At 39.3% G+C, this 19,423-nt stretch overlaps 2 protein-coding genes across 5 annotated transcripts; one reads left to right on the top strand and one right to left on the bottom strand.

Annotated features, from left to right (window-relative positions):
* The first annotated feature begins 23 nt into the window (after positions 1–23).
* On the top strand, positions 24–10,272 carry LOC146462624 (uncharacterized). 3 transcript variants are annotated; one of them, XM_085085467.1, is made up of 3 exons: positions 43–187; positions 6,097–6,770; positions 9,941–10,272. In XM_085085467.1, the coding sequence occupies exons 2-3, from the start codon at positions 6,108–6,110 to the stop codon at positions 9,953–9,955; spliced, it is 678 nt and encodes a 225-aa protein (XP_084941593.1). In that variant the 5' UTR covers positions 43–187; positions 6,097–6,107; the 3' UTR covers positions 9,956–10,272. The 3 variants fall into 3 exon arrangements, with proteins under 3 accessions (XP_084941591.1, XP_084941593.1, XP_084941592.1); XM_085085465.1 differs by lacking the exon at positions 9,941–10,272 and having other exon boundaries at positions 24–187; positions 6,097–7,419; XM_085085466.1 differs by lacking the exons at positions 43–187; positions 9,941–10,272 and adding an exon at positions 4,491–4,627 and having other exon boundaries at positions 6,097–7,421.
* LOC146462623 (F-box/WD repeat-containing protein 9-like) lies at positions 8,017–19,319 on the bottom strand. 2 transcript variants are annotated; one of them, XM_085085455.1, is made up of 10 exons: positions 19,242–19,279; positions 17,666–18,208; positions 16,326–16,581; positions 15,672–15,793; positions 14,330–14,424; positions 13,237–13,382; positions 11,975–12,100; positions 11,403–11,501; positions 10,279–10,347; positions 8,017–9,210 (listed from the first exon to the last, which is right to left on the bottom strand). In XM_085085455.1, the coding sequence occupies exons 2-10, from the start codon at positions 18,142–18,144 to the stop codon at positions 9,115–9,117; spliced, it is 1,488 nt and encodes a 495-aa protein (XP_084941581.1). In that variant the 5' UTR covers positions 18,145–18,208; positions 19,242–19,279; the 3' UTR covers positions 8,017–9,114. The 2 variants fall into 2 exon arrangements, with proteins under 2 accessions (XP_084941581.1, XP_084941580.1); XM_085085454.1 differs by having other exon boundaries at positions 8,018–9,210; positions 17,666–18,212; positions 19,242–19,319.
* Between the last annotated feature and the right edge of the window lie 104 nt (positions 19,320–19,423).

Below are 19,423 nucleotides of genomic sequence, written 5' to 3'. Positions count from 1 at the left end.
TGCAAACAAAACTAATTTACACATGAAAAGCTTTGCACTTAGCCTCGTTTTTATAATGAGGTTTAAAGCAACTATTGGCTTGAGGCCTATTAGCTTAGTCGCTTTATGCACGTACGTTAATCAAACGCAAAGGGAAAAAATTTGTTTAATTCCTTTGGACTCATTTTGTTATTTTCTTTGAATTCAGGTGAGTAACGTTTCGACGTTTCAAATAATAACAGGGCCGTACCTAGCGCGGGGGCAGAGGGGGCAGCTGCCCCCGCCAGGAAAACTCAATTTGTTTCTAACATCACACTGATCACAAGAAAATCGACTAATTGACTGAAAAAATATTCCTTCAATGTGAATTCCAAATAATTATTTTGGAAAATCTTTTGAAGCAAAAGCCAGTACCGGCTTTCTTATGAAAATAATGATTTTGTCAGTTTGTGCTGCCTATGGTTTAGAATTTGGTGTGTAAATGAAGACTGACAAGCCTACGCCACTTTCTGGCGCGTGTTTTAGTCTTTTTAAATCTAGGTTATACAAGTATATTTTTTTCAGAGATAAATTGGTTTTAAAAGCCTGCCCTGCTCGCAAGTATTTGTAGCGGGTTTGGATTTAACCATCACATGTTCATCATCCGACAGCTCATTTGCGCCTAATGATTTTTGAGTTTCCTCTTTTGAATTCTGTAGCCGCTTAATTACACTCAGCTCTCTACTTTGTCACTTTATTCGAAAACTTCACCATTCCAAACACATTCCGACGGTAAACAAATCCGTACCAGAACGGTTCTTGAAATACAAAGATTAAATAAAAGATGTTAAAAAATACTACAAGTAACGACATGGAATAAGCAACTGAGAAACAATTGAAAACGAACGACCAACAAAAAAACGGCGAAACACAACTTTACAACACTGAAAATGGCGCGCACACTAAAAACTTATGCAAAGAAAACTGGCTTAAAAGGGTAAAAGGAGTGACAGAAAGGCTATTTACATACATAATGATCTATAAAGGTGTGGGGGCGAAAGGTATGAAAGACGTAGCACAAACAAATACAACAAAAGTAGGTGTAAATTAGGCGCGCAGAAAAAGCTATAACTCGCTGTAACAAATTCTCTTCCTTTTGAATATGATCTCTTATTCCGCGTGTTCAACGACGGTGTTTTTATGCCACATAGGGCATTTCAGCTGGGTTTGGCTTGGCTCTTTTAAGTGCTTGATAGTTTTAACTGCCTTTCTTGTTGAGATTTGTGTAATGTTAGGACAGAAATTAATCATTGCCTGTATCATGCAATGAGCTTCATTCTGTAATTGTTGCAATGCCGGGCCCGACTATTAGTGTTTGTCACAAGGAGTTGTGTTTCTTGGCACGGCTATTTGGTTTTTTGGTTCTCTAGTAATCGTTGTAGCGTCTTATAGAGCTATGCAACGTGTCACAGTAATACTGAAAAGGCTTGAATTGTATTTAAATAACGACTGTGTTTTTGCAAATGCTTCGCTCCACTGATATAGTGCGTTTGTATTGTGGAAGCTCAGTGATTTTCTCCCTTTGTTTACAGCAGTGTATCGACTGTGTTTTAAAATGAGAAACAATGTTTGCTTCAAGCTAAACAAGATGTTAACTCCATAAGAAGTCATGGCAATTTAAAACAAAAAGCTTCGGTGTGTTTTTTTTTTCTCTAAACGTCGTAGAGGCAGCTTTCTGTGTAGGAGTGAAAGCAAAATTAATGTTCAACTAGAAACCCTGTCTACATACGGTAGACCCCTATGAGGGGTGTGCCGAGTTTGCCCCCACAGACAAAAAATCCTAGGTACGGCCCTGAATAATTTCATTGTTTTACAACTAACAAGGAATCGTTGCTGAGTTATGCTTTCCGCTCAAGTGAATCAACTATGCAGTTTTATGCGCGTATTTGACCCTGGCGTTTCCAAATGAGTTTAAGAACATTTTGCATTCCTTTTCGCTGCTGGGTCACTTTTGTCAGCTACCGGAGACGAAGCTACATGTTAAAGTTAATGGTCTTCCTAATTTCACGTAGATTCATGTTGCCGTGGTTTACTGACTTTTTGAGAAATTTATACACCAGTGTATAAAGACATTGTTGCACTAGGCGATTTTGCTTGCAACTTTATCCCGCAATTTTGTTGTGTCACAAGCTGGTCGAATCGTTGTCTTGTGCTTGGCTCAATAAACGCCTATTGTGCTGACAAGAAAGGTAGCTACATGTTAACCTTCACAGTTCGAAGAAGACATTGTCATTTTGTCGAATAAAATTCAAATTCCATTAGAATTATGCATTGATAATGGACAACAACCGTATTACTTTTTAAGTGCGATTCTTCAAACGCCCCCAACTTGCGTGAAAATATGGAAACATGTTGTATGGAGCTTTCTTTGTCACCGTACGCAAGCAATGTAACTATAGAATCATTGAATTACAGGCTTTTGAAAGTTCAGCAAAATGCCAGTAGCCATTTGTACTTGTAAAAACTACCTATTACATAGCATTTGGATGAAAAACTTTTTCTGATGCTCACTGAACCAAGTACAAACGAAGTAACACTGTCGATATCTGTGATTTAACTTTCATTTTGCAACGGCTTGTACTGGGAGAGAACCCCTACAAACAGCTTACCCCATCTTTTATTTAACAAAGGTTTTAGTTGTTGTTTCCTAATCTGTGATAACCGTTCCTCGACGCGGAAGTAAAATCACTCATTCGTTTAATTGAACGACCTCCATCAGGATGGGGGGAGTGTTGGGGTGACAAAATAAAAGAGCTAGTGACGCTCTTATTTTCGCGTCCTCTTCCCACTCTCCTGTCAGTGGACTTCCTTTCCTTAGTGGCGCCTATTTCTTTGCGCTTTCTATATTGTTATTCTTCCTTCTATTCATCCGCCTTCTACAATCTCCCAAATGTTCCAGCCCAGTATTCTCCAGCCCCACTCCCTCCCCCCTTCCAATCATCCCCCCCGCCCACTGGCCGCTGTCAACTTCACAATTAACAATTAAAATTGGGTCATGTGCGTCACACTAAAGCTATCAATCATTTTCTTTCTTGAGAAATGACATGTTTTTACTGAAATATCGGACTCGGCTAGAAGTGCTTTGGATGTAAGACTCGAATCTATGCAAATACCTTCACGCGGATCAATAACGTTTGGTGCATTCGCTCACTGAGAAAAGTGCTACTGCGATTTCATTTTAATGTCGACACTTAAGTAGACTTCAAGTAAGAATTACATTACAAGAATCAACATGCTGGATAGCACGGGTTCCCATCACTTTCCAGCACTTCTATTTTGACGAATTTATATTACCACTAATTATCAGTTAATACAATCACAGCGGTATGGATGTTTTACCATTTGTAAGCAATATGGTCCTTTTGTTGACATAGTAGGTTACCACAGCAACAATACTGTACAGGGACTGTCGTAATGGCGGTCAGACGTGCTTTTTGATAAGGAAGGGAATTGTGAGGGAAGACCTCGAAAACACAGTATCTGATCACCGCCTTGTTTGCCAAGGAACACTTTTCGCGAATGACTAAACATAAACGCGGAGAACGGGGGGTCAAGCTCAAGCTGGCAAACTCGCCATTAGAGCTGAAGAAGGCAAAAACGATGGAGCAAGAAGTCGAAGAGAGTTCGTTAAGAAACCTTATTCGCAGTCTCAACGAGAACATGGATAATAACTTTGCCAAAATACTCGTATAGTTAGCTTTATAACTGAAAAACGAGTTCGGTGACCTCCTCTTTTGCAAAGATTACAAAAAATTCTAGAGAAGGGGCTGAGAGCCACTTTAAATGAGTTCGAATTTGTTAAAATACCATTATTGTTGTATCAACTGATAATAAAGGGTGGTAGTTTTGATCCGTGGGAAGTGTAAGTGTTGTAAAGTGATGAAATCGGTGCCAGCCGCCTGAACTGTTGGAGCGATAGACAGAATTTATACTCAGTAAATGATAAAAAGGAAAAGAATAAACTTGCATATACAAACACCATTAAAGCTATAAATCCACTAAGCCTTGTTTGGTTGTTAGTTAGTGTTAGTGTTACTGTGCTTTGTAATCAATGTGTTGAATAATAAAGGGAATCAGTATTTGCTAGCGAATAGGATTTTTGTGCTTTTCCTTGATGCTCTGTGAATTAATTATCATGGTTGTTGTGTGACAATATCCGAGTATGCGTGTAGGGTTGAATGTGACTTTATTAATAGTCGCCCCTCTAGGGATTCTAAATTAATACTGATAACTAAAGCCAAGACTTGAGACTGGGATGGGGCAAAAGTGTCTGGAACTTTATTAACCTAGAGAAAACGAGCGAACAAGAAATTGAAACCCCTCCGTGGGATGGGGGGGGGGGGGGTAGGGGAGAAAGGTGCTCGCTTGATTACAGAAAGATAGCTTAGTACAAAGTTCATAGAATGAAAGGTACAATAGACAAAGACTGATGCACGCGCCAGGTAACAGATATCAAATTAACAGCTGATATTCTACAATCTTAATTAAACCTTTTGACAAGTAAAAAAAAAAAAACAATAACAACAACCGCAAGTGGGGAACTGACACGCAAATTATCTATTGTCACTCTGTTTGCTTGCTAGGGAAAGGACTCAATTTTTCTATCAAGGTGAGTTATTCTCCTAATTTATGTTCCTTTTTTCATGGCGTCCCCGCTTCCACAACTTCTTCTTTTGGGCCATTCTTTTGTTAAGCGCATAGAGCGCGATTTGCAATCGAATTTCGACAATCGTGCTGATATGAATTTCAATCTTGTTTCTAAGTAAGTAACTGTAGATCCAACTGATGGAAGTAAGAAAAGTGGCAAAAACAAATAAAGGGAAGTAAAGTAAAGTGAATTGGATCTTTATGGCACAGCGTCGGTTTCCCTACATGGCGTAGGTGGTCGTACTGTCGCGAGGCGCAGAGATTTTGACCTTCTAGCGATCGAGCGTGCGGCGCCCGATATCGTAATCCTGGACTAATGATCTCGTGGGCCGTAGTCCTGAGGTTGTCGGTCGCTATAAATTATCCACTAAGCCTTGTTTGGTTGTGAGTTAGTGTTAGTGTTACTATGCTTTGTAATCAATGTGTTGAATAATAAAGGGAATCAGTATTTGCTAGCGAATAGGATTTTTATGCTTTTCCTTGATGCTCTGTTAATTAATTATCATGGTTGATGTGTGACAACATCCGGGTATCCGCGTAGCGTTGAATGTGACTTTTAATTAAAATTAATAGTAACCCCGTTAGGGATGCCGCAAGTGGGGAACTGACACGCAAATTGTCTATTGTCATTCACTTGGTTGCTTGCTGGGGAAGGGAGTCAATTTTTCTCCCTTCCCTCCCTCCCTAGTGTTGTGGTTGCCCTCACCTTTACTGAGGCCTCTTTATTGTAAAATATCAGATAACTTGAAGAAAAGAGAATTATTTTATTAAGGCGGCTATGGACTTCGTTCATAGCCATTTAACTCCATGTTGTGTTTGCAAATTTCTTACCTTACTTGGGCCCAGTAAACCAGCTTCGGATAATGCAGCACTGCCTTAATTATATGGGTGGGCAGAGTAAAGCATAAGACAATTATCCTACTCAATCTTGCGGAATATCCCGCGCGTGATAGTCAACTCGGTGTACGGCCTCGACGGTGATATTCTGCGCGATTTCACAAGATATCTGTTGACTACAGACCACGAATATTCAGTCCATCATTTGGGTAGTGCTAACTGTGCTACAGTGAGTTGACTAATAATAGGAGTTATTTTTTCTCGTATAATGTATTATAAGAATGCGTGGTTACCCCCCATCTTCTTATTGGATTCCAATAGCCCTTGCTAAGATCTGCTTTTCCTGCATAGTCATAAATTGCACAAAAATACTACTGTACCGACTTTAAGGCTTAAGAATACCCCATTCAGGAAAGATTGGGCTGTTTCGCTTCCAAGGCTGAAATCGTTGCAATTTTTAGCAATGTGCTTGGTGAAAACAGCGGATTGATCATTATACTAACCTCGCCCAAGGCGCCCTTTCCGTTATAACAGAAAAATACCTGAATAGAAAATTTTATACAAAATAACTTCTTTTTATTCGTTTGTTCTCAGGGCGCGGAAAAATGACGAGTTTAGTGAAATTGGTAATGATAGCGTTACTCGCTTCCTCCTCAGAAGGCGTGAAAATGTATTACACTGGTGAGGGTATAGAGTACAGGCTTGACGTGACACAAGATGTCACGCTAGAACGTGGGTCAACGAACTTCAACTATCTTCAGTATCTGATTGTTGCCAAGCACCCAGGCTGGCCTAACAAGCGCTCACTGGTGCAGTTTGAAGACCTTCCCAGTACTTGCCATGCGTCACATATTTATTCTGCCAAGATGTATTTGTACTATGAGTACGCCCACAAAGCAAGCTCGTATTCTGTCAGGGAGGTCCCTTTCATTCCGCGCTATTTGAAAACGTACTTGGTGAAAAAACCATGGATCGAGTATCAGACGACCAGTACATGGAGACTAAGCGGTATTCGGTGGTCTTCTGCTTGGCTGGGCCTCGATGGTACCGATGCAGAGGCAACCCCCCAGTGGGGTACAGTCACCATCTCCTCTGATTCTCGCAAGGGTTTCGTTGAGTTTGACGTAACAAATGCTGTGAAGAGCTGGAGTGTTGGCGTACCTAACAACGGTCTGGTGATCCGCGCAACAAACGAACTGGACCGGGGAAGGGATATCCGCTTCGCTAGCAACGCCCTGTCCGATAGTTCAAAACACGCCTATATCCAGGTGCGTTGTTTATCAAACTTCACAGCAAGCCACACCAGCCCCAAACCAAACACTATGAAAGGTAACATCGGCGCTGAAGACGATCGTCATATCTCTAGCAAATTTGACGACCAATCCGAACACCAATATGCATTAAGTTCCTCGTCGGTTCATTCGTCGTCGACGATTTTGATTTTCGGCTTTCTTGTTGGTAACATTTGTTTTCTTGCATGATTTGTTCCCGATAAAATGTAGGTTAAATCTTGAGTCGCTTTAGTCTAGAATGTAACCCATACCACGATCTCAGCTTTGGATGTGGTGTCGTCCTCGTCAAGTCATCTCTTGTTACAAGCCCTGGAAGAGCTGAACACTTCTGTAAAGCTAATTGTTGTATCGATTTAGGTCGCGCTCGATTGACTGTATTACGGAATAAGAAAAAGCGAAATAGCCGTTACATTTCTCTTTTTAGGTAAAGACGTATTTACAACCTTTTAGTCATACACGATAATTTAAGAGCATTTTGTATTCCAGTAACTCCGAAAACCTCTCATTAGGGATTTCCAGTAATCATTGTATGTATTCCTATTCTCGAATAGCGTCAATCGAATGCACCATTAGCTGTGTTTGCAAGCATAGAATAGTTTGTGATCCTAGCCCAATGTAAGCCTTTTGTGTGATTCTAATTTCCAAAAAAAAAAAAAAAATGAAATGAAATAAAATAAAAGAAAAAGTCCTAGTGCTGTACACAAATTTACGATCGATTACCAGTGAACTCGGCATTCCTTGAATACTGGAGCTAAAAGTTACCTTTTGGCCAAACACTTCAGCAAACGAAGAGTTTTGAAATCTTTGGGTGTCTTGTCCAATCATTTTGCTGAAGCAGCACAGGAATTCGAACGATGTTCGACTGGTCTGGGTTTTCAGGACTCGAAGGCACCCACTCAAGGACTTATATCATTACTCAAACTCATTAATAATTCATGAAGCCAAAACAAAGCAAATCGCTACCGTGAAGGAGGTTTAGAATTGTGGTCTTAATTATCATAACATTTCGTGAAATTTTGCTTCGAATTTCTCCAAGAATTATCAATAGTTTAAGAAGCTATATCAAACACTCGAAAGAGTGTTTCCTCATATCTCCAAACACCTCGAAGTCGGTTAAAAAACTCTCGGCTGCGCCTAATTTTTCCAACCTACTTCTCGGTGTTTGGAAATCGGAGGAAACACTCTTCCTCGTGTTTGATATATTACTTCAAAAATCGTGCTAAAAATAATACACTGGAAACATGTATTTCGATAAACTAAATAATGAGCCATTTTAATAATTTTAACTCGTTGTTTGGCTATTTACAGGTGAACGTAACACGTTATGTGTTGTTCAATTCCATCAGCTTAATAAAATGAGCCGTAAACACGTATTTTGATAAACTAAACGATGAGCCATTTTCATACCTTAAACAAGTTGGGTAGCTATTTACTGACAAATGAAAGACAGGCGTGTTGTTCAGTGCGAACATCGTACTGGATAAATCCTAAGTATGATAAATACGTCTGAAGTCTCCCTTTTTTTAACGAGACTGAAAGTCTAGGAGCCGGTAGTTTTTTCACTCCAACTTCCCCCAACTAGACAAGTTCTACTTGTCGAAATAACGGTGGCCTTCGTGGCAGTCGCTTCAAAGCAAAGAAGCAAGGGCCCCATCCAATTTACAAGGGAAAATACCCTGTGAACAAGGTCGTAAAGTTCGTCATCTGACCCTCGACAATTGTTAAAGTGAATTGAAGAGAGTAATCTTTACAGCAATTTTCTCTTACAATTCCTCGTCGACAGGCTCACCCTCCCTTTAATGTTTTATGGGGCTCTCTGACGTAATGTACGGTATGAGTCGTTTTATGTACGTATAATGAATGTATAGTAAGAAATCTTCATCATTAACGCTATCATCAAAGTCTTTTTTTTTTTGCAACCAAAATGATGTCCGGGCGGCCTATGGACAACCAGGGTGGGGATGGGGATTTGCTTTATCTTTTCAAAATTTAACTAGAGAGAAAGAAGCCTCTAAGACGCCCAATTTTCAAATCCGTTCTAGCCAAACGCCCATGTTATCATCATCATCATCATCATCATCATCATCATCATCACTGTACAACTACCACCTCCACTAACCTCAGCATCACCGTCATAAACCGGAAGAAAAGAAGACTGCTACATCCATGGGTGACATTTTCATCTATACAAAGTCTTGCTCGTAACAGTCTCGGTTAGCCAGTTTTAACAATTGTTTCTGACAAGTGCGCAACCGCACTGTCTTTAAGAAGGTAACCTTCCAACCATCACCACCAGCATCACCCCGGCTCGCCAGCGTGACTATACACTCATCACAGGCCGCATGCTCTTAGGTCGCCATATTCCAACAGTCAGGTCACTTGAACCCGATGCTAACACAGAGCCACTACTGCTCACCTGTAAGGAAATAAAATAGAGAGCTTTAGCAATGACGATGCCGACAGCAGCGAAAACGTCATTTTTAAAATGAAGTCGCGGTTTTCCAAACGTCTTCACGTCGTCGCTGTCTCCTGTGTTTCCCAATGGTTTTGTGTTCTTTTAAAGACATATTTGTATAAGCTGATTCGGTCTGACCCCAGTTGTTCAAAGGGTGGATAACTTTATCCAGCGGATAAGTCTCTATCCGACAGTTTCAATCTGTGCAAAGATTTCAGCATTTTCTCGTGTACAAGCGAATATGCACACTCTAACCACAGTCTAGTTTGGGAGAGTACGAAAACCTTGGACATTAAACGTGACCATTAAACGTGAAGTATATTTTAGACCCTGAAGAGTGCCTTATCCACCGGATAAAGTTATCCAGCCTTTGAACAACTGGGGCCTGATCTGTTCGCATTAATTAGGAGAAAATTTTAGAAACGGAATTTTATTCCTCGAATTCAAGAGCTGTTGTTTAATAGCTTTTCGAAACTGTAAGCTGACCTTTTTTGGCATTTTAAATGATATATTTGCCCCTTTGAAGACGAAAGGAATTAGTTTTCCAGTGTAAAGAAATTCTGAGCTAACATTTTGTCGTAGAAAACTTTAGATTTACTTTACAACTAAATCCGAATTTTTGAGGCGATTAACGCCTTCAGAACAGATATAAATAATAATAAAATAAGTATTTTTTTTAAATTTTGTACAGCGCCTAAATCCGTGAAGAGATGATCAAATGCGTTTTACAGTATTGGGGACACTCTCCAGATCGAATTGGAATTTGGAAATGTTGGTTTTTGAGGAGACGGGAAAACCGGAAAACCTGGAGAAAAACCTGTCGGAGCAAGGACGAGAACCAACAACAATATCAACCCACATATGACGCTGAGTCCGGGAATTGAATCCGGGACGCATTGGTGAGAGGCGAGTGCTCTCACCACTGCGCCATCCCTACTCCCCCAAATATATGCCAAAGCAAGAGAGGACTAAAGACATCCAAAAAAGTAAGTAAACAGTTGGGGTCCCCTGGTGAAAGTTCTTACTTACCGAAGCTACTTCTCCAGTATGACAGTCAAATGTATGAATAGCAGACAGCACACGAGAAGGTTCAAGCACCTGCGTGGGAAAATCGGATTTAAAAGAATTAGGGAAGATGGGTAGATATCAGTAAAATAAACGTTGATTAACCGCCGACCGGTTAGCTCAGTGGATTGAGCATCGGACTACCATGCGGGAGGTCGTGGGTTCAAACTCCAGCCGGACCAACACTCAGGGTCTTTAAATAACTGAGGAGAAAGTGCTGCCTTTGTAATGACATCTGCAAATGTTTAGACTTTCTAGTCTTCTCGGATAAGGACGATAAACCGTAGGCCCCGTCTCACAACACTTCAATGTTCATAACCCTGTGGGACGTTTAAGAACCCAGACACTAATCGCAAAGAGTAGGGCATGGAGTTCCCGGTGTGCTGGTCTGGTCTTTGTGCTGTTTCATGATTGCATGGGTTGGGTGGGTAGGATGAGGTCGCTAATGGACATATGCTGATGTAAACCGCATTTGAATATTTAACAATTAGATTATGAGCTCGAGATTTCTATCGCGTGATAGCTGATGAGGGCGCAGCCCGAATCAGCTATCATGCATAGAAATCGAGAGCGAATAATCTAATTGTTTTAGTATAAATCTACTAGTCGTTCAAAACTAAACAAGTAAATTAATTATATCCTCATCGCAGACACTTCGAAAACGCGACGAAGCGGCCGCCATTTTGTTGAAAACCGGTACTCACTATCTATCACAGAATAGATAGCGAGTAGCGTAGCCAATCAGAGAACGGCGTTCGTGATAGAACACTAGTAGATTTATACTAAATGTGAATAGAAAATGCGGTATTTAAATGCATTACCATTACCATTACGTTGTGCAAACTTTATCAATGTTGATGCTGACCTGGGCAAAATTTTCTGTCAACTTGTCACGCAACATTATTGCAATTGCAAGTTGAGATTGTTTGTCGCCCGTATTACCACCTCCGCGAGGAACAAATTGTCATAAAACACATGTCAAAAGTCCTGAGTGATAATTTAGCAAAATGGCAAAATGGTAGGGGTGGGGTGGAGATCAGGATTCCCCTGTACCCTCCCCACGATATGTCACTACTTCATTCTCCTACCTTAATAGATTTGTCAGTTGAACAAGCAACAACCGCACCGCCAAAGTGACACATTCCAGAAATTTTTCCTTTCGGTCCCAGTCCCAGATCCATGTAGGGCTTGGAAAAAGAAACACAAGTGGCATTTGGTTTGTTCGTCAAACATATCACATTTTATAAATTATGTCAAACACTTTTGTCATGAGCCTGTGGCTCGGGGGACTGGGAGACCACCCCCTGCGTATTTGACATTAAATAAATTACTTACTTACTTACTTACTTACTTATGTATCAACTACAAGGTATTACAGTTCTCAGCAATCTGATAAGTTCTTTAATACAAGATTAGAGCTGATTTAGTTTTAGGAAAAAGTGTGTTTCTGATGATAACCAGTGTATAAGCCAAATTAGAACATAACTGAAGAAATTGGATTCTAGGACCAAATCATCATAAACACCCTTTTCTTTGTCCAGCAAGCCCCTTTAAATCTTGTTAAAAGCCTCTCACTTGTTGTTACAGTACTGGCATGATAACTATAGAATATCGTGGTTTTCTAATCTACCCTGTTACACAAGTCAACCTTAAGACTCACCGTTATTTCCTCAAATCTATCACCAGTTGTGTCCAACAAGTACAAGCGACCGTCTCTTCCTCCCACTCTCAAATAGTTGTAACCACAAGTGAAACTTTGGCATAAGCTGAACACAGGGCTCTCGAGCTAGATAAGATCATGAGCCCATTATAAGATTGATTTCATTAGCAAAAAAATCCAGAACAATTTTTTAGAAGGTTAAAAATTCATTTAACAATAGAATATTCTCTGCTACCCAAGTTTGGGGGGAGAATGTAGATGGGGGGCGGGGGTATTTGTTTGGACTCCCTACTTCTCGAAGCCTTTTTCCGTCACAGTTTCCAACCTTTCCTTGCCAACTACCGCTCTTTGGGCTTTCATTATAATTAACAGTTAGGAGAATATGGATCTTGATATTTGGACTAAGGTGGAAGAGAAGCTAGTGGCAGATGTAAGGGGAGCAACTGGGGTCTACAAACCCCACCCCACTTGGAAAGACACTGTAAATTATATTAAAGACGGTGCCTACTAATAAAGAAGTATTTTTGTGTGGACCATGCAGGGAAAGTAGATCTTTAGCAAGGGCTACTGGAATCCAAAAACAAAATTGGGGGTAACAACAGATTTTTTTAGAGATAATGAAGCAACAATTGTTCTAAAAAACAGTAAAATATAAATCAATGCATCGTGTTTTTTTCCCTAAATTGAAGCTTTATCATCTCCTTAAAATGCGTGGTTACCCCAAATTTTCTTTTTAGATACTAAGAGCACTTGCTAAGTTCTACTTTCTCTGCATAGTTTTAAACTGCGCAAAAATACCCCTGTATAAGTAGGCACCACCCATAGGAAACCCGAGTATCTTGAGATGCGCAGAACGTATGCAAAGCAACAAAAGTAGGCAACGTCCTTAAGGGTCAGTGTTATTAGACATGCATTATAATTTGGCAGACAACAAGACAAGATTCAGAAATGTTGCTTCAAAAACTCATTAATAATTCATAAGAACAATGACCTATTAAATGGTCGATAATAGTCATCACGTGCAGTGGTTCTAAAACCCAATAAAACCTCCTACTTATTAGTATGCAGTGTTTAATGTTTTTTCTTGTATGCTAATTTCCAACTTCACAAAAGCATCATTGTTATGAACTCTCTTGACACACGCTTTTCCAGGAATGTTTTAAAGCCGTTAAAAAAACTTGCAGCACATGTTTTAAATCCCAATAAAACACTGCTGCTCATGTTTTAAACATTAAATAAAGTATCATATGATGCCATGGTACCTTGATAGTTTTATAAACTTGGGCAGCTCTTCTGTCATACACTGAGAGTGTTTTGTCTTCACTTCCACTGATAATGAACCTGTCGTCAGCTGTCAAACACAGCACTGGTCTACTGTGGCTTTGTAACCTGCTTATAGTGTTGCCACCTGAAATACATAACAAAGAAATTTAATCATGAAATGACCGAACGGAAATCTGTAAGGATTATTTTTTTTTTCAAACAAAGTTCTGTCGTAAGCACCATCTGCACAGACGCATTTTTCACTGTTCACATGAATAAGTTTTTAAAAGCTACCACATCTAAAAGATTTCAGACTGGAGAGCATTTCCAAAATAATTTTACTTTACAATATTATTGTAAAGTTGAGGGTACATGAGAACATAAATAAGAGTTTCCATATGCTTTCCTGCTTTTAAAAAAGCCAAACTGATTGCAAAGCTGACGCTACAGCAAAGGGCAATTTATTTGGGCAATTTATTTGCCGTAGTGTCAGCCCTGCAATCAGTTTAGTTTATTTACACATAAAGTGACATCTGGCATTGCATCCCAACTATACAAGAGATCCAGCAACGAAACGTATTCAGAACAATTTATTTACTTGTGCATCGTGTGATCCCCTACATTCAATGAATGAATGAATGACTGATTGACTGACTGACTGACTGACTGACTGACTGAATGAATGAATGAATGAATGAATGAATGAATGAAAGACTGACTGACTGACTGACTGACTGAATGAATGAATGACTGACTGACTGAATGAATGACTGACTGACTGACTGACTGACTGACTGACTGACTGACTGAATGAATGAATGAATGAATGAATGAATGAATGAATGAATGAATGAATGAATGAATGAATAACCAACTGACTGAATGGGTGAATGAATGAATGAATGAATGAATGAATGAATGAATGAATGAATGAATGAATGAATGAATGAATGAATGAATGAATGAATGAATGAATGAATGAATGAAGATTCAAAAGGTTCATAATATTGCTTTAAAAAGTTTGCATGTTTACATTGTTCACAATTAAAAATAAGAAATGAATACATCTTAAATACACGTGACCAGACTCACCTCTCAGATCCCATAATACAATGCTTTTGTCATAGGAGCCGGAGATAAGCATTTCTTGTTCCCAGGCCAGGCACAACACAGCTGCCTTATGGACGCTAGAACAACAAGGATGTTAACTTAGTTTACAACAAAATAGTGTATTAATGTCATTACATCACAAAACTTGAATTTGGATTATTAATATTAATTGATGAGCCATTTGGGCTTTCAATAAGAGCTGACATAAATATAGCTGGCTACTCCAGAGTTGTACTCATGTCAGGGTACTGACTGACTGTCTGACTGACTGTCTGACAGACTGACTGACTGTCTGACTGTCTGACTGACTGACTGACTGTTTGACTGTCTGACTGTCTGACTGTCTGACTGACTGTCTGACTGACTGACTGTCTGACTGACTGACTGTCTGACTGACTGACTGACTGAATGAATGAATGACTGACTGACTGTCTAACTGACTGACTGACTGACTGACTGAATGAATGAATGAATGATTGTCTGACTGACTGAATGAATGAATGACTGACTGACAGACTGACTGACTGTCTGACTGTCTGACTGACTAACTGAATGAATGAATGAATGGGCATGAATGAATGAATGAATGACTGATTGACTGACTGACTGACTGTCTGACTGATTGACTGACTGACTGAATGAATGAATGAAAGAATGAATGAATGAATGAATGAATGGGCATGAATGAATGAATGAATGAATGAAAGACTGACTGACTGACTGACTGACTGAATGAATGAATGAATGAAGACTGAATGAATGAATGACTGACTGACTGACTGACTGACTGACTGTCTGACTGACTGACTGACTGACTGACTGACTGAATGAATGAATGAATGAATGAATGGCTGATTGATTGACTGACTGACTGACTGACTGTCTGACTGACTGACTGACTGAGTGAATGAATGAATGAATGAATGAATGAATGAATGAATGAATGAATGAATGAATAACCGACTAACTGAATGGGTGAATGAATGAATGAAGGAGGGAAGGAAAGAAGGGTGAGTGAGTGAGTGAGTGAGTGAGTGAGTGAGTGAGTGAGAGAGTGAGTGAATGAATCAATCAATGAATGAAGTAGGAATTTAGAGAGGCATATGCACAGAGTGGCTCTTCATTTACTGTTTCCTGGTTGAAATGGATTTTGGAAGTGTTAGGTTTTGGGAGGGAGGAAAACTAGAGAACCTAGTGAAACATCCTCAAACAGGGATGAGGACCAATAAAATACTCAACCCAAAAAAGATGCCCTACTCTAGGGGAAGGACAATGCTCTCATCACGATGACTGCACTATCGATGCTCTCGGTAACAATGCCTACCTGATAGTTGTCATCTCGGCATTGACTCCCTGTAAATCCCACAACTTGATCTTGTTATCCCACGACCCTGAGCATACTCTGGGAGCACCCGTGGGGTCACTATTAAGGGACCACACCCACCCCTAAAACAAAAAGCAAAATATGCCTCAAAATTTTATAATATCACCACAGCAATATAAGATATCAAGTTCTAATATTTTTAACAAGGGTTATTCTGAAAACTAAGCCAATTTTATTGGTAAAAGCTGAAGAAAAAGGCACATGTTGTTTGTCAGTTGTTTTCGCTCTGATGATTGATTGACAACTGAAGGTGAGAATGGCCAGGCCAGGCCCCTTTTATAACAGAAATTCCTGTTTAAAAATTGCCTTTCAATTTCCATTCTAACATTAATTTAAAAATAAATAAATAAATAAATAAATAAAAAAATTGATAAAACCCCTGTGGGAGGTAATCATACATGTAGTTCAGATTCGCTAGTCATAATACTGCGCTCAGTTCTCACAGATTCTTGACTGACGAGCAGAAATGGAAGCCACTAATGACCTGTAGCCATAGAAAAGCCTTCAAATTAACATTACCTTCCCTGTGACCATGTAATTAACATTCACTAATTCTGTGACCATAAAAACAATTTTTTAATTGATGTTACCAACCCTGTGACTATCAAGAGCTTGTCTAAAGGACTTCTTTGCATATCCCGGCTCATTTGGATCTGCCAGGGCTGATAAACTCCATACTCCCACGGTACGATCCCTTGATCCGGAAATACAGAGGTTTGCACTTTTCATGATGTGAACTGCATCTACACCAGCAAAATGTTGGTCTTTCAGCTGGTAAAAGTCCAGGCTGGAGTCTGGATCATACCAAAACTTGTCCAGATCCTCATGTTGAACACACAATCTCTTCCAACTGCAAAAGAAGATACAAATTGAGTGGTTTTAATTTGAGTGTCAAATGTAATTTTGCGATTGCTTTGGTACTGCATTACTACACTCTGTGCTTGGTAAACAAAACTTAATGGGCAATTTTGTCAACCAATGAGAATGGGCAAAGCCAAAACCAATTGTGTTTTGGCCACACAGGTTTTCCTGTACTTAGCGCCATGAGTCAAATGTATTTGCTTCCAATTCTGACTGGACCATTGTGTTGTTTACATCTGTTGGGATTGGCCAGAGTAATAAATATTGCTTTTGGTTTTACGACACTCAATTCAAAGCCGGCTCTTAAGGACGGTGCCTACTATTGTTACTGCGCATACGTTCTGCGCATCTCAAGATACTCGGGTTTCCTATGGGTGGTGCCTACTAATACAGGGATAATTTTGCGCGGTTTAAAACTATACGGAGAAAGCAGAACTTAGCAAGTGCTTTTGGTATCTAAAAAGAAAATTAGGGGTAACCATGCATTTTTCAGAGATAATTAAACTTCAATTTAGGAAAAAAATCCCATACATTGCTTTATATTTTGGCGCTTTTTAGAGATATTATTGCTTAATTATCTCTGAAAAATGCGTGGTTACCCCCAATTTTCTTTTTGGATTCTAAGAGGCCTTGCTAAGATCTGTTTTTCCCGCATAGTCATAAACCGTGCAAAAATACTTCGGTATTAGTAGGCACCGTCCTTAATCATCAAGAGAAAGTAGTCAAGTGTATATTTTGGATTCTTGTTGACTCCAATCCCGGCTGTCGGCAGAGCAACATGCGAATGAAGGAATTTCGTTTCGCCTGCCTGAAATCTCAACAAATCTGTCATGCTGAACTTTTGAATGGAATTACAACAAGAAACTGAAGCTTATGGTGTTATTGACAGCATCGTTAGTGTATCTTCGTCTATACAGAATTCTTTCGAATAATTTTATTGCAAAAATTAAAAAAGTAAATAACATAAAATCAAATATCAGATATAAGGTCCACGACAATCACGGAAGAATTGGAGAAAAATAAAATACAAAATAAAACATGTCAGTGAAAATACATGACAATATTGTACAAACCTTGATAAGTAGTCATAATCTTCCCTATTGTCTCGCCTTGGCCATCGTTTGCCAAACCTAGTTTTCCAACTAGATTCTGGTAACAGAAGATTATAAAACAGTCTGCAGACACAAGTCATCACTCTGAGGGTAAATCGTGCATCAAGATATGAAAATATCACAAGGATTAGCTCTGGAGGGAGCGTCACAAGTGACCACATATTTCTTGGTGTGCCTTGAGACGTATTGGCACTTCCAACATTACCGTTACACAAAGATTCATCTAACTGTCTTGTCAAAGTATCATTTGAAATAGAGACAGTCGGAGCACAGCTGTCACCATGGCAACATGAGTTTAGATTGCCTGTGCTTACAGGATTCTTGCTTTCTACTTGATGATCAAAAGAGCCATTTTTCTCAAGCCGTTTTTCGTCCTCGGTGTCTCCATTCTGTACATGATCAAGCTGGTTGTAGCATCCTTGGGATTCACTGACGTCCATTGTTAATTTTAGCAAAGGGCTCCAAAAATATGAGATGCAGTATAAAAAGTGCTCAAACCAGCTCCTAGCTGAAGAGAGATGGAAAGAAAAAAAAAGAAAGAAAGAAAGAAACTGTTAGTGAACAAAATCAAGCAAGAGGTACAATGCAGTCAAACAAAAAAAAAATGTGAAAGCGTTACCTTTTCTCTCAACAACGGTATATAAAAGGGTAAGGGTTTGGGTTTTGGCACAGATCCTCCCGGTATAAAACTTTTATTGACATCCCCCCCCCCCTTCCCAACCTGGCTCTACTATAATCAAAATAGTTTTTATAAATTGTCACTCGGAAAGGTAGATGGACTTGTGGCTGGGGACATTCATGGAGACTGAAGGCAGTAATTTCTTTTGCTGGTTCTTCCATGGCTTTTGGTGTAAACCAACTTTCAGAAGATGAAACAAAGAAATGCAGGCAGGTGTAGGAAGTAAAATGTTGCATAATTATTTATTCATAGATTTAAATAAAGTATTCATAAAGCATTGCATGTACTACAGTATTTCATCTAAACAGTGTGTGAAGAATCATTTTTATTTGTTCCCTCTTTCATTTCATTTATTTAGTTCATCACACACGGTAGAAAACCAAAATATGAGCCAAATATAAAAAGAGACTACTGAGTTGCGAGGAAGTCTAGGTTAAACCATTGGGGTTAAGTTATAATTATAGAATTTAAGGCTCATCACGTAACTAAAAAACTATATTAAATCATATATAATAAACTGAACGTGGCCATTTAAGGTTATCTTTTTCACAGTAAGCTTATCTTATGTCCAGAAGATGGCAACAAATGTTAAAAGCAGTGAACGTTATAAAATAATAATAATTAAAAAACAAAACAAAACAGAACAGCTGGGAACACGTGGGACAGTGGTTTCAACCAAATGATTGAATAGTAAGACAAACGTGGAATGAAAATAAACGATCGATCCGCACTGGAAACACAAATAGACAGCCTATATATAAAACTGTGTATACAAAAATACAAAAATTCAACCGTAACCTGAGCTTATAATTTCAGCTGCATTTAAGAAACTTTTTCTCACGGATCACACGCACTTACCTTTTCAGTATTTTCCAGGCAATTTCCTGCCTCTTACATCTTTTCAAACTCTATTCAATATTTTCTTTCACCTGTTTCGTGATTTATCCGGCGAAAAATTGCCAGGCTCAGCAAAAGAAAGCGTGAGACCTGGTGACGAGTGCACATACATTTCCCGAGTTGTGACGATTTTCACCGAAGAC

Source organism: Pavona decussata, unplaced genomic scaffold (genome assembly GCF_977016875.1).
Source record: "Pavona decussata unplaced genomic scaffold, jaPavDecu1.1 SCAFFOLD_186, whole genome shotgun sequence".
In the NCBI taxonomy this organism is placed as follows: Eukaryota; Metazoa; Cnidaria; class Anthozoa; order Scleractinia; family Agariciidae; genus Pavona; species Pavona decussata.
This window is presented reverse-complemented; position numbering and strand designations above follow the sequence as displayed.

Coding starts and splice junctions, on each gene's coding strand:
- LOC146462624 (XM_085085466.1), top strand. CDS start 6,108: ATGACGAGTTTAGTGAAATTGGTAATGATAGCGTTACTCGCTTCCTCC.
- LOC146462623 (XM_085085454.1), bottom strand. CDS start 18,144: ATGGACGTCAGTGAATCCCAAGGATGCTACAACCAGCTTGATCATGTA. Junction 13,383..14,329: donor TGTATTATGGGATCTGAGAG/GTGAGTCTGGTC, acceptor TATGTATTTCAG/GTGGCAACACTATAAGCAGG. Junction 12,101..13,236: donor AAGTTTATAAAACTATCAAG/GTACCATGGCAT, acceptor GATCTTATCTAG/CTCGAGAGCCCTGTGTTCAG.